This window comes from Prionailurus bengalensis, chromosome D1 (assembly GCF_016509475.1).
Source record: "Prionailurus bengalensis isolate Pbe53 chromosome D1, Fcat_Pben_1.1_paternal_pri, whole genome shotgun sequence".
NCBI lineage: Eukaryota > Metazoa > Chordata > Mammalia > Carnivora > Felidae > Prionailurus > Prionailurus bengalensis.
In genome coordinates, this window is record NC_057346.1 from 26,039,666 (window position 1) to 26,054,415 (window position 14,750).

The following is a 14,750-nucleotide window of genomic DNA, read 5'->3' on the forward strand; positions in this document are numbered from 1 at the left end:
TAAATAATGTTTCTTGATATGATGATGAAAAATAGCATTTCTGCTTAAAATATAGTAGTAAAGGGAAGGATCTTTGGCCTCTTAAACAGGAAAAAAAAAAAACAAAACAAAAACGTAGAGCTCTTTGTTGGTAGAACTGCATACATATACAAACAGTCCCTGACTTAAGATGGCTCGACTTACAACTTTTTGACTTTACGATGGTGTGAAAGCAATTCACATTCAGTACAAACTGTACTTTAAGTTTTGAGTTTTTTTCTCCTGAGCTAGCAATATGCAGTGGCATACTTTTAGTGACCCTCGACAGCAGCAGTAGTGAATCACAGCTCCTAGTCAACAATAGGATCATGCGGATAAGCACTGGCTCTGTACCTATACAATCATTCCGCTTTTCACTTTCCATACAATATACAATAAATCCACTGAGATATTCAACACTTTATTATAAAACAGGCTTTGGGTTAATGATTTTGCCCAACTGTAGACTAACGTAAGCGTTCTGAGCAGATTTAAGATAGGCTAGGCTAAGCTATGTTCAGTGGGTTAGATGTACCAACTGCATTTTCAACTTAGAATATTTTTGACTTACAATGAGTTTGTCAGGACATGACCCCATCATCAGTCAAGGGAAAATCTGTACATAATACATACGCATTAACATATACACGGCTAACTAAAAAAACGAGACCTGAATATGAAATCTGTTCTGTCAAGAAAGGCAAACAGGACTGTCAGTTTCTGTACTCGACCGTAGTTTAACTGTAAGACGTACATGGAATAAATTTCTGAAAAGAAACATGTTTATAGAAACTTTAAATTTTAATCGGTCTAAGTATTGTTCCCTTTCTTACAAAGAAGCAAGAGACAAAGAGGGGAAATGTAATAATAATTATCCCAATACTACAGAAAAGCTAAATCTATTAAATCTACAGTATACTATGTTGAACAACAGTATCACTGAAATGATTTTTAAAGTATATTACCAAAAAATTTAATGAACTGAGTTATCTGTGTGAATATCTTCAAAAGAATTTTTGATACAGCAAAATACCCTCAATGTTAAAAACAAATTACATAATTTTCTTCACTTATTTCCTTCAATATGGTATTTAGAACTGAACTCCTAATGTGCAAATGCTAAAAAACACTCTGAAATCAGAGGCAGGTAGATTTATGTACAAGGATAACTCCCCTCCAAAAGCATACAAACAACCATCAAGTAAGCCCCAGGAGTAAACTATATAATTATCCTACTTAATTTTCTATTTTGACTGGTAACAATTGAGTGCGATTACTAAAGCAAAAAAATCTATAATTCCTAAGAGTGATCATAAAACCAGTTCCTTCACAGGGAAGAAGTTGCCTTTAAGTTCAATTCTACTGCAAAATAATGTCTCTTCAGAGAGAACCAATTAACACCAAGAAAAAAAAATATTCAGGGCAACGTTTAAAATAATTTAGGAAAAGTTATTACCAAGTACCATTGCTATAATAATCACAAAGCCCCTACCAGGCAACATCTGGAATCAATGTAAAAATTAACACACTGACATATCAGCAAAATCATTAGATGTTCTGAAATTTATACTTCTCTATAATGGAGATTCATCTCTCCTTCATCTGACTCCTGTTTGTTCCAATCATTACAAGATAATCCTCCTTATTCAGCAGGTATTTAATCGACTGAACATCCAGGGTTCCATCGTTGTACATAAATTTGCCAGATATTTTATATTAAGCTTCTTAGGAAAATTTAAAAACAGTATAACATTGCCTTTATAGGGACTTTATTCAGGTAAATTATTGCCAGTCTTCATTGCTGCTAGAAACTGATACTAATCTCTTTCTACATTTGAATTTTGTACAACAGATCTACTAATAAAAATTTGCATGTAATATTTAAATACAGAATATAGAATAAAAAATACAAATTCTTTCTGAAATAAGGTAGGGTATAAACAAAAGAATGGCAGAAGGGAAGAAAGAACCACAAATGTGGAAGATACTTCACTGGAAATTTTCTATTAAAGAAAGACATAGCAAGATTCTAGACTACCCATGACACTCCTGTTCAGACCTACAAGAATCACTATTCCTCTAACTGTATGTTTTATGTACTTTCTCCCTGAATGTTTCATAAGTTTAATAATTTTTTTGGAAAGCTATATAACAAATTCTATCATTAAAAGTAACATCTAGATCACTTAACCCCTTAAAAAGCACAATATTTGGAATGTACAACTGACCCTTAAACAACATGGGGATTAAGGATGATGACTCCTGGCACAGTTAAAAATTTAAGCTTGCAGCTTAACTTCTGACTCCCAAAAACTTAACTACTGATAGCCTACTGTTGGCCAGAAGCCTTATGATAAAATAGTCAATTAGCATATATTTTGTATTTATATGTATTATGTACTGTATTCTTACAATAAGCTGGGAGGGGGAATGTTATTAAGAAAATCACACTGAAGAGAAAATAGATTTACAGTACCATACTGTATTTATCAAAGAAAATGCAAGTATAAGTGGACCTGTGCAGTTCAAACCCGTGTTGATCAAGGGTGAACTGTAGTTTTCAGTTTAATAATTAACAATAAAATACTGGGTTTGAGATCAGCTCAACAATTCAAAAGATTTTACGCTTAGCCTTGTAAAACTTCCAATTTTGAGCTTCTTTAATGTATAAAACTAACAATTTCATATGGTTCACGTAATACATATCTCAGAACACTCAGCAGACCATTAATTATCTTCAATAATTAATGCCACTTGATTCATGCCAGAGAATTCCCACAATCTTCAGCCAGAAAAGGATGCACTGTGGAATGGGGTGGGTTTGGGGTTGTTTATTGAAGAGCTCTGAATATACTGGCACAAATTCAAAACCTGGGCTTTGCATATTAATCAATGGTTGCATTTGTGATTATTCAGAAAGCAAAACTAAACAAAACATTCAGCTTTTAAAGGCTGTGAAATGATAAACATCACTGGTTTCTCTAGTTATAACTAAAATTCAGTCAAAACTAAACTGTTAAACATCACACTGTAATAAAGGAGCTAAAGACATTCACCTAAAGAACATTTGCAAAGACTTTTTTTTTTCTTTTACTCAAACTGCAATTTTTCTACAGCTCTATGGGTAAAAGGAACCAGTGTAAGTATCGAACAGAGTGGATAACTATTAATATAAGGAGCAATAAACAAAATACAGACCTCCTCCAAAATTACCTCTTGCTCAAGATTATTCAGGAAGAAATAATCCAGCTGTTTTCACCAATCCTCATTCCTCTTTAGAAAGCAGGCAACAGACGGAGGAAATGCTCCAGATACATAGGGTACTTTCGAAAGGTTAAGAAAAATGTACCAATGGTCTCAACTTTTGTCTTAAAAAAAAAGGAAGGAGAGAAGAGAAGAGGGAGAATAGAAAATAAAAGAACAGAAAATAAAAAGAAAAGAAAGAAGATATTAACATCTGACAAGTGAGATAATGAAGCAGGAAAATTTAAGGCATTTTCAAGGAAAAACAAGTGTTTCTACTTGTCCAGGAATGAGAGTTTCATTCATTCAAAAAGTATTTTACTAAGAGTTTACTCAGAGTTACACAGATGATGAAACAGTTAACAAAAGTGACAGTCCCTGTACTCAAGGAGCTTAAAATCTAATGGAAAAGAGAGATAATAATGATACAAATTACATTTGCAAGTACTACAGAGAAAATTCAAGCTGAGTACAAAAAAAGAGGAAGGCTGGGCTATTATTTTCTCTAAGAGGGTGAGTAAAGGCAGCACTTAACTGTAACATTCAAGGAAACCAGACAGAAGGAAAAGAGCAAGCTTTGCAGATCGTGTAGAGAAAGCACTTTCCAGGAGAAGAGAACACAAATACAAAGGCCCTGAAGTGAGAGAATACTTGACATATTTGAGAAAGAGCAAGGAGGCCATGTGACTAGAGCAAAATGATTTATAACAAATGCAAGGATTCTGAACCGGAGTGACTGGAATAAAGTTAGTGTTCTTACCATAAACCATCAAGTTAAAAGGAAGAAACTCATTTCTGGGAGAAGGAAAACAGAGATTTAGTGAAAATCTATAACTCACAGTTTCTCTAGGACCTTCCAGTGGGGAATGAATTCTTACGGAGCTAGAGATATGGGACATGAAGTCATCTGTAGAGACATGACAGTCAAATCTGCAGGAATAGTAAAGAAGTGGGAAGAAACAAGCATAAAGAAACAAAATACAGACCCCTGTGAATGCCTGCATTTAGCAGGTGGGAAGAAGAGATACAGAGGGGAAAAAGCCAACCAACCCTTCAGGAGTGAGTGACTGGGATTGTGATTGTCTGTGTGTGCGTGAGAGAGAGGGAGTATGTGCACACGGGAGAGAACATGTGTGCACACACACACACACAGGAGCCAAGCACACATGTGTTTGTGTATGAGAAAGGGAAAGGGGATGGCATTTGTAGGGGCACACATACAATGTTAACAACACTGAGCATTAACTTGTTATCTTCCTTCATAAAATTTTAGGTATTTTGGAAGTTCAAAATGTATAACTTGTTTTAATTTTCATGGCTCTGGTTGTTAGCATCTATGAGTATTTTCACCAAGGACCGTTTTTATTTTGTCAATAACAACTTCTTTACTACAACATGACCTGCTTTAGCCATTAGCCTTGAACACATTGATTAGAAACAGACCCTCAAGTGAGAAACTGTTCCTAAAAACATCACCACCAAAACAAACAAAACAAAACAAAAAGACAAACAAAAAAAAAACAAAAAAAAGAAAACAAAAACAAAAACCTTGAGAATTAACAGGATCCATTCTGAGATTACAGATATAATTAAAACTAAAAATAAAATAAATAATGAAACACTAAGAAGTACAATATAAGGTGGTTTTAGTCAGAATATTCAAAACTACTTAAAGATTCTCCCTCTTTTTGGGTTTTTTTATCTCATTTTTTTAAGATCCTAATTTTTTTCACTAAATGATTTTATTGTTAAATAATTGCAAATAAATATTTCACTTACTAATTTAGAAAAACTATAGTTTTTTATTAGATTTTTTACAATACTTATAGCTATTTATTTAATTATAAATTTATTAAGAGTAATAAATAAATTATACACCATAAACCATAAGCCATAAACCACAGGATAGGGAGCTACTTTAGGGTTTGTTGTTGTCTTAATTTTTTTTTAATTTAATTTAAAAAAAATTTTTTTTTTTTTTTTGAGAAAGAAACAGAATGCAAGTGGGGTTGGGGCAGGGAGAGAGGGAGACACAGAATCTGAAGCAGGCTCCAGGCCCTGAGCTGTCAGCACAGAGCCCGATGCGGGGCTTGAACCCATGAACTGTGAGATCATGACTTGAGCCACAGTTGTCTGCTTAACTGACTGAGCCACCCAGGCACCCCTGTTGTTGTCTTAATTTTAAAAATGATTTAGAACAGATCAATTATTAGTAAGGAGATTGAATCAGTAATCAAAAACCTCCCAGCAAATAAAAGTCTGGGGTCAGATAGCTTCACTAGCACATTTGACCAAACATTTAAAGAAGAATTAATACCAATTCTTCTCAAAAAGTATGAGGGAACACTCTCAAACTGATTATACAGGGCCAGCATTACTTTGATATCAAAAGCAGACAAGAACACCACGAGAAAGTAAATTACAGGACAATATCCCTGATGAACATAGATGCAAACTGAATCCAACAGTGTATTATAAGGATCATACACTATAATCAGGTGTGATTTATTTCAGGGATCATAGGTTAATTCAACATCCACAAATCAATCAACATGACACACCACCTTAACAAAATGAAAGATAAAAATCAAATCAGCATCTCAATAGATGTAGAAAAAGCTTTTGAAAAAATTCAACATCCATTTATGACACAAACTCTCAATACAGATGATATAAATGACATAATAAGGGCCATATATGACAAGCCCAGAGCTAATATCATACTCAGTGACAAGGAAGACAAAAATGTCCACTCTCATCATGTCTATTCAAAACAGTAGTGGAAATCCTAGCCAGAGCTATTAAGCAAGAAAAAGAAATAAAAGACCTCCAAATCAGAAAGGAAGAAGTAAAATTGTAACTATTTCTAGATTACATATTATATCCAAAACCCTAAAGATTCCAACAAAAAACTGTTAGAACTAATAAGCTCAGTACAGTTTCAGAATACAAAGTCATTAAAACAGTTGTGTTTCCATATACTATTAGCAAACCAAATTATTGAATATCTTTTCAATGGAAGTCCAGTACCTCTAGGAATTTCTTGACTTAAATAGGGGTGTGGGACTTGTCTTTGCTGAGGCTATTTTCCATCCCTGCAGAGAAGTTAACTTGCAGAAAACTAATAGTACAAATAATTCCTGTCCATAGAAATGCAAATTGTGTCCAGTGGAACTAAGCAGTTTTGCCAGTTTTTGCATCCATTTGCATCTATTTTAGCATGATTAATCTCTTAACAGTAAGGCACTTTGAATTCTCCTTTGAACCAAATCTCCTTTGAATCAAGTTATAACACTTGACTGGTTCCTTCATTAATTAATGAGTTAAATATCTCAGGCATGTGTTCATTTTATATTTGTAAGCAAGTCATGATTATATCCTCTTTTAAAGTTTATCCTTTAATAAAATGAATACAAGATTATCTTTATCCCTTCTCAAAAAACTCACAATATAATAAAAGGAGGTAACAACCATAAATAACTAGAATGAGATTAAGTATTCAGACACAGATATGAACAACATACTGTGAGAATTAAAATAGAATCCTTTTCTATCTGGAATATTTCAGAGAGCCTTACATCTTACGTTATAATTATATAAGGCAGGACCCAAAACTAGGGCCAACCCAAGGGAGCCCGGGTGGTTCAGTCGGTTAAGCATCTGATTCTTGATTTCAGCTCAGGTCATGATCTCACATTTCATCAGACTGAGCCCCACATCTGCATCATCTGGGCAGAGCCTGCTTGCCCCTCTCTGCCCTCCCTGACTCATGCATGCACATGTGTGCTGTCTGTCTCAAAATAAATAAGTACACATTAAAAAAAAAATTAGAGCCAACCCAGCCCAATGCCTGTTTTTGTACAGCCCATAAGCTAGAGGTGACTTTTATACTTTTAAATGTTTGGGGGGGAAAAAATCAAAAGAAGGAGGATCATCCAATGACATACAAAAATTACATGAAACTCCAATGTGTCCATAAATAGTTTTATCGGAACACGGCCATGCTCACTTATGTGTTGTCTATGGCTGCTTTCATATTACAATGACAGAACTGAGTATCTATGAAAGAGACCTTATGAGGCACTCTCAATGATTCATACTGCTGCTCATCACACCCTAAACTGCACTACTGAGTTATAACTCCACAGCATTTCTAGTTTCACGTTATCACCATACCACATTTTTTAAATTACCTATCTATACACATGTAAAAAATAAGCAAAGAGATAAGTGGACTCTGAATGTCATGCTTTTAAGGCAAAGGAGAACGTGGGTTTCATTATAAAATAAGATGGCAAAACACTGTGTTTCTTATGCACTGGCACTACAGCTGTGCAGAAAGACTACAAATCAAACATTACCAAACTATGCACTCATCACAATATTCTCAACTCATAGGAAAACAACAATCTGAAAAGTCAGAAAACTCTAAAACAGAGTAAATGAGCAAAGCCTCACACAGAATTCCTTCATAAAAATAAAAACAAGACTGCATCCAGAGTAAATTCCCAAGTAGATCATTTGTTGGCAGACCAAGGAAAGCCAGTGACCAATGGTGAATCACTTAAATCATGTTTGACTACAGCAAAGAAATCCAGAGAAAACAAAAGCCTTTTGGTAAGTACAGGCTTGAAGAGTTGAGGTCATTGAGAGCGAAATCAAGAGTCAGTTTACAAAGAATGCAAATGATTTCAACTGGTTTTCCTTAACTCTTGATGAGTCAACAAATGCAGCCAATACTGCTCAGTTGTTGAGGAGTCAATGCTGAGTTCCAAGTGAGTGAAGAATTAGTCCCTATGTACAGTCTTCATGGGACAATCAAAGCCAACAATATTCTCAAATAAAGTCAACAAACATTGATTCAGTACAACCTGAAGTGGAATCCACTAAGATACATTATACAGATTTTTGGTAATTAATAAATAAATAAATAAATAAATAAATAAATAAATAAGAAACAGAAAAGGTTCAGTTGGACATATTTTCAACCTCTGTTAGTGAATGCTAAATGGCTTTCATAATTAGTTTTTGCTGTAGATTTGATGCTATTTCTTGAACAATTTAACCTAAAATTGCAAAGAAAACATAGCTTATGAGAAATTTACACTGTGATAAATGTCAGAGTCACAATCATGAGCTGCCATATATTTTTATCAAGCTATCAAACATTAAAACAAGAAGAAAGATCTCTATTACCACATAAATTTGCAGTGAATATATTTTCAGAGCTCAAACTACAGTTCCAGTACAGTTTTTCTGACCACAATACAAGCGCAAAGTATATTTCCATACTGCAAAATCCATTTAACTTTGCAAATGAGGAGCTTCACCCTAACCTTCCACCAGAAGTTTGTAATATAATGTTATGCTGAAAGGTAAATAACAAGAGAAGAATCTAATAGAATTCTATAAATGCCCTTTAAGCGATAAATATGCTCAATTAAAATCATATGCTCACGAACGGATGTCAGCATTTGGCAGTACCTGATTGAAAAGGCATTTTCAAAAATAAAATTGTAAAATCTTATTATAGACCAGCATTGACAGATGAGTATCTGCATTCAATTTTGATGATAAAAAACACTAACTTTTAACTACAATTAAGTAAAATGTTATTCTCCATAAAAAAAAAAAAAATGTCACAGTTCACAGACCTGAGCTGCAAAAAGTTATAATAGATTAAACATATATCTCAAACTTATCATGTGGAAAACTACATTGCATAGGATTTTCCTAATCAGACCCCAACAAAAACTGCTTTTCCAGTATCTCAGGAAATGTAAACTCCAGTCTTCAGGTTGATCAAGCCAAAACACCTGACACCATCTTTGATATATCTGTAGCTCACTCTATATCCCATTCATCAGCAAAAATAGTAGGCTTTGTAAAACTCTCTCCAGAATCTAACCATTTTCCACCATATCTACCAGCATGGTTCAAGCTATCATTACTGTTCACCTATTATAATAACCTTCTAGTTGGTCTCCTTATTTCTTCTTTTGCCTCCCCCTTTAGCCTATAAACAAAAACCAGAGATTTCCTTTAAAAGTTCAAGCCAGATCATGTGACTTCTCAACCAAAAATCCTCCAATGGGGTTTCCCATCTCACTCAGCATAAGAAACCTAAGTCTTTATAATGGACCACAAGAAACTACATGATCAGCTCTCCATCCATCCAAACCATTTCTCTGTAAATGGTTTTCCAATCCTCCTACTCTGTAATCCCACTACTCTACAATTAATTGTCTACAATAGCACTTCCCATCACTTGACATATTATATATTTAATTGTTTCCTTCTCGTCCTACCCCATTAAAATATAAGCACCACAAAGGTAGGAAATTGGTATGTTTTTTTCAAGACTCTGCCCACAGAGTTTTAAACATTGCTTGGAATAGATTATCTGCTCAATAGATATTTCCTGAATAAATTAACAAAGTAACAAAAAACAATTTTTTTAAAGATTCATCAGCCCCTTCTTACATAAGTAAAATATACACAGATACATATGCATAAAATTGATTTACCATTGTGCTAAGTGTTTCTTCCCAATCAGGCCGCTCCCGAGGGTGAACATTTCTATGTAGTTCTGGAACAAAATCATCCTCTTCAGAATGTACTGAGGACTTCATCTTCCTGGAGATAAAAACATGAGAAACTATGATAAGAACTCCCAATTCTTTTTTTTTTTTTGGGGGGGGGGGGGGACAGAGAGAGACAGAGCATGAACGGGGGAGGGGCAGAGAGAGAGGGAGACACAGAATCGGAAACAGGCTCCAGGCTCTGAGCCATCAGCCCAGAGCCTGACATGGGGCTCGAACTCACGGACCGCGAGATCGTGACCTGGCTGAAGTCGGACACGTAACCGACTGCGCCAACCAGGCGCCCCAAGAACTCCCAATTCTATGAAAACCTTCCAATGACTATAATTCAAAAAACAGAAGCTTATGTCAGTATGAAGTTTAATTAAGACCTTTAATGGTTAGTATTGATTCCCCATTTGTACTCTGGCTTTCAGAGATCTTTCCTGATGTACTAAACACCTTCTTTTATTCCAAAAGATAAAAGTAAAGTTAATAAGTAACTAACCTTCATGGTCTATGGTAACTATTACATAAGAACTGATTTTATCCGTTTAACACAGTAGGAACCTGGCAAAGATTTGCAGCAGCCACCAATATTAATGGAAAGGTGTTAAGCATTAGTAAAATTCCAGTATTACCACAATTCCAGAATATGGTACTTCTGGCTCCAATTTATGAAGCACAGTGCATTGAACTAGCACTCTTGAGAACAGCTATGAATGCTAAATAAAACATATAAAATAACTTGTCTAAAGGCACAGGAAAGCAATCAATACAGGTAAGAGTTCTGGGGCTACATTCTTTGAGAACCCATCAAGCAAATTTCACATTTAATCATTACTTTTGTATAAGAGATTGTCTAAATCAATAATGGGACATAAAGCCCAAACATAATATTGTGGTCTAACTGGACTAAGCTGGCAGAGGTTGGAGGTTGCAGGTGCCAAAGCAGGGTGGGGCTTCAGGGTGAAAAATGACCCCTAAGAAAACGTGTAGAAACAGAACCCATAAATCTACATAGAAATTCCCCCCCCCCCCGGAAACTGTTAACTGATTCCTAAGTCTACAAATATGTAGGAAAACATGCTGAGAAACCCATCCAAAATCAGGTGATGGGCAACTAAAGAACCAACAGGGGATCTCAGCAGCCCAGTCATACTGTAGAGACAGAGGCTGGCAAACAAGCTATGTCAAGATGGGGGAGTACTGAAAAAAGAAAAGGTACCTCAGTTCTTGAGACTCCAGAAAAGTCATGCCTTAGGAGTAAGGTCAAACTGCCAATGGATGAACTCTAACAAAGCCAAAAACCAAGACTTTATAGCATCAGAACTGCCAGAAAAAAAAATTAACTCTCTTCAGAGGAAAATAACATTCAACAAGCCTTCTGCAAATATTTTAACCACTCTAATACCCAATAAACATTACAAGGCATGCTTTAAAAAGTGAAAAGTAACTGTAAAAAACAGGAACAAATGACTAAAAATTAGGAGGAAAATGTAAAAAAACAAAGACTCACATTTGATTCAGATTTTAGAATTTCCAGAATGGGCTTTAAAGTTATTATGATGGAGTTCTGGCTTCTGCTTATGATGTAGAGGAAGCTGTAAGAGGCACTGTTCCCAGCCAAACAAGACAAAAAGAAAGCCTAAAAAATCATAACTTTTCTTGAATCCATCAGAAAACTAAGCAACTATGGGGCACCTGAGTAGCTCAGTCAGTTAAGCATCCAACTTCAGCTCAGGTCATGATCTTGGGGTTCGTGAGTTTGAGCCCCACATTGGGCTCTGTGCTGACAGCTCAGAGCCTGGAGCCTGCTTCGGATTCTGTGTCTCCCTCTCTCTCTATCCCCTCCCCCCCCCCCCACTCATGCTCTGTTTCTCTCTCTCTCTCTCCCTCCCTCCCTCCCTCTCTCAAAAATAAATAAACATTTTTAAAAAACTGAGGCAACTAGATAAACTCTAAAGAAAGACAGGAAACTCTAAGATGAGCTGGATCGCAAGCAATTGCTTATTTAGAGCAAAGCAGAAAAGAAGAAAGCTGCTAAGAAGAAATCAGTTAAATCCTTACCAGGTTTTATCAAGTTTTTAATCATATGCTAAAAAATATTCATGATTAATATATTCAATATTAATACATTCAATAAAATGTTTTAAACCTGTATGAAACAATGAAGAATTTTAACACACAACTGGAATCTGAAAAACAATCAAATGCTCATCCTAAAATTGAAAAATGCAGTATCTGAAATTAAGAACTCATTAGATGGGTTTAATAAAATAATTGACATGGCTAAAGAGAAAATTGGTAAACTGGAAGACAGTTCAATAGAAAACATCCACATTGAAGCACACAGAGACAAAGGAAATACACAACACAAAACATGAGACTTGGTTAAAAAGGTCTCAAATATGTCTAAATTGCCAACTTAGACATAAGGGAGATGATGAAAGAGAAAACAAGGCAAAAGCAATATCTGAAACAGAATAGCTAGCTAAAAACTTATAAAATTCATCAAAATAGAGATTCAAGAAGTCCCACATACCTCAAGCAGGATATAAAAACAAGTTAGGCATATTTTACTCAAAGTGCTAAAAAAGTAACTAAACACTTAATAGAAAAAGCAGCCAGAGAATAAAAGACAAGTTGACTTCAAAGATGCAACAAAAATGTGGGAGGACATTTCAATGAAAATGAAAAGATAAAGGAGTAAACCTTCAACATAGCAAGAGGAAAAAATACTGCCCATGAAGAATCCTCTAAAATCACCCATTAAAAAAGCAGGGAAAATAAATTATTTTCAAAGAAAAGCTGAACAAATTTACCACCAGGAGGGGTGCCTGGGTGGCTTAGTTGGTTAAGCATCCAACTCTTCGTTTTGACTCAGGTCATGATTTTCGTGCTGAATTCAAGCCCTTCATGGGGCTCTGCACTGACAGTATAGAGACTGCTTGGGATTCTCTCTCTCCCTCTCGCTGCATCTCCCCTACTTGTGTGCTCACTTGTGCACTCTCTCTCTCTCTCTCTCTCTCTCTCTCTCAATAAATAAACTTTTTAAAAAATTCTAAAAAAAATAAAAAATTTACCACCGGGAGACCTGCAGTAAAAGAAACAGAGTTCTTCTGACTGAAGGAAACTGATCACAGAACTACAAAAATTCACGAAGAGAACAATGAAGGAAAAAGTTGGAAAATGTAAGTAATGTTTTAAACTGACATAACACAATCATACCCTATGTATGAGATTTACAATACACATAAAAAAGCACATAGGACAGACATGTGCAGTCGATCAGTATAGAAGTTCTCTACTGGCTGGGAAATAAAATAAGCCCTATTTTAGAAAAGAATGCAGTAAGTCAGATATATGTTGCAATCTTTACAATAATCAGTAAAAGAACAGTAAATAAATGTGTAACTAGAAAGTTGATAGAGGAGAAATCTGTTAAAATAAAACATACTTGGGGCACCTGAGTGGCTCAGTCGGTTAAGCATCCAACTTCAGCTCAGGTCATGATCTCGCAGTTTCATGAGTTCAAGCCCCACATTGGGTTCAACATACTGATTGCTTGGAACCTACTTGGGATTCTCCCTCTCTCCCTGCCCCTCCTTTGCTCACGCGTGTGCAGTCTCTCTGGGTCAGTCTCTCTCTCTCTCTCTCTCTCTCTCTCTCTCTCTCTCAAAATAAGTAAATACGTAAAACAATAATAAAATAAAACATATTTGGGGTACCTGGTGTCTCAGTCATTTAAGCATCCGACTCTTGATTTTAGCTCAGGTCATGAGATTGAGCCTCATATCAGGCTCTGTGCTGAGCATGAAGCCTCCTTAAGATTCTCCCTCTCCCTGTCTCTGCCCCCCTCCCCTGCTTGCTCACTCTCTCTCTCCGTCTCAATAAAAAAACAAAACAAAACATACTTGATTAATCCAAAAGAAAGCAGAGAAAGGAAAAATAAAGGCACAACTAAAAAGACAAATAAGAAAATATTTGCTGGTAGGAATTTAAATGATGCAGTCACTGTAGAAAACAGTTTGGCAGTTTCCCAAAATATTAAACAGAAATACCATATAATTCAGCAATTTTGTTCCTAGATAATGTAACCAAGAGAAATAAAAACATATGTCCACCATGAATTTATACGTGAGTATTCATACCAGTATTATTTATAATAGTCAGAAAATAGAAACAACCAAAATGCTCATCGCCCAAAGAATGAACAAAATCACCAAACCCACACAATAAAATATTATTCAACCACAAAACCAAAAAAGAATAAAGTGCTGATTCATGCTACACAAGAATGAATGGTTAGAACATGCTAAGTGAAAGAAGGCACAAAAGAACATCTACTGTATGACTGCATATATGCAAAATATCCAGAACAGTCAAATTCACAGGGGCATAGAAAGTATATCTGGTAGTTGCCAGGGGCTAGGGAGAGGAAGACATCACAAATTACTCCAAGCATACCTCATTTCACTGCCCTTCACTTTATTACACTGCACAGATACTGTATTTTTTACAAATTGAAAGCTTGTGGCAACCCTGTGTGGAGCAAGTACATAGGCACCATGGTTCCAACAGCATTTGCTCACTTCATGTCTCTGTTACGTTTTAGTAATTCTCTGTATTTCAAATTTTCATTATTATTATACTTGTTATGGTGATCTGTGGTCTGTTATCTCTGATGTTATCATTGTAATTGTTTTGGGGTCCCACGAACCCTAAAGGTGGCAAACGTAATACGTGTATGTTTTTTGGTCCCTCCACCAACTGGCCATCGTGTTGACTGCTCCACCAACCAGCCATCCCCCATTTCTCCCTCTCCTCTTGTCTCCCTATCCTGAGACACAACAATATTCAAATTAAGCCAATCAACAACTCTAAAGCAGCCTATAAGTGTTCGAG

General features: G+C 35.5%; 1 protein-coding gene across 4 annotated transcripts in view; it reads right to left on the minus strand.

The window, feature by feature from the left end:
• ARHGAP32 (Rho GTPase activating protein 32) overlaps positions 1-14,750 on the minus strand; it is a 302,758-nt gene that overhangs the window by 172,223 nt on the left and 115,785 nt on the right. For all 4 annotated transcript variants that reach the window (XM_043579809.1, XM_043579808.1, XM_043579812.1 and 1 more), the window contains exon 2: positions 9,789-9,897. In XM_043579809.1, coding sequence (XP_043435744.1) covers positions 9,789-9,893 — 105 coding nt within the window. In that variant the 5' untranslated portion in view covers positions 9,894-9,897. The remainder of the gene's footprint in view (positions 1-9,788; positions 9,898-14,750) is intronic.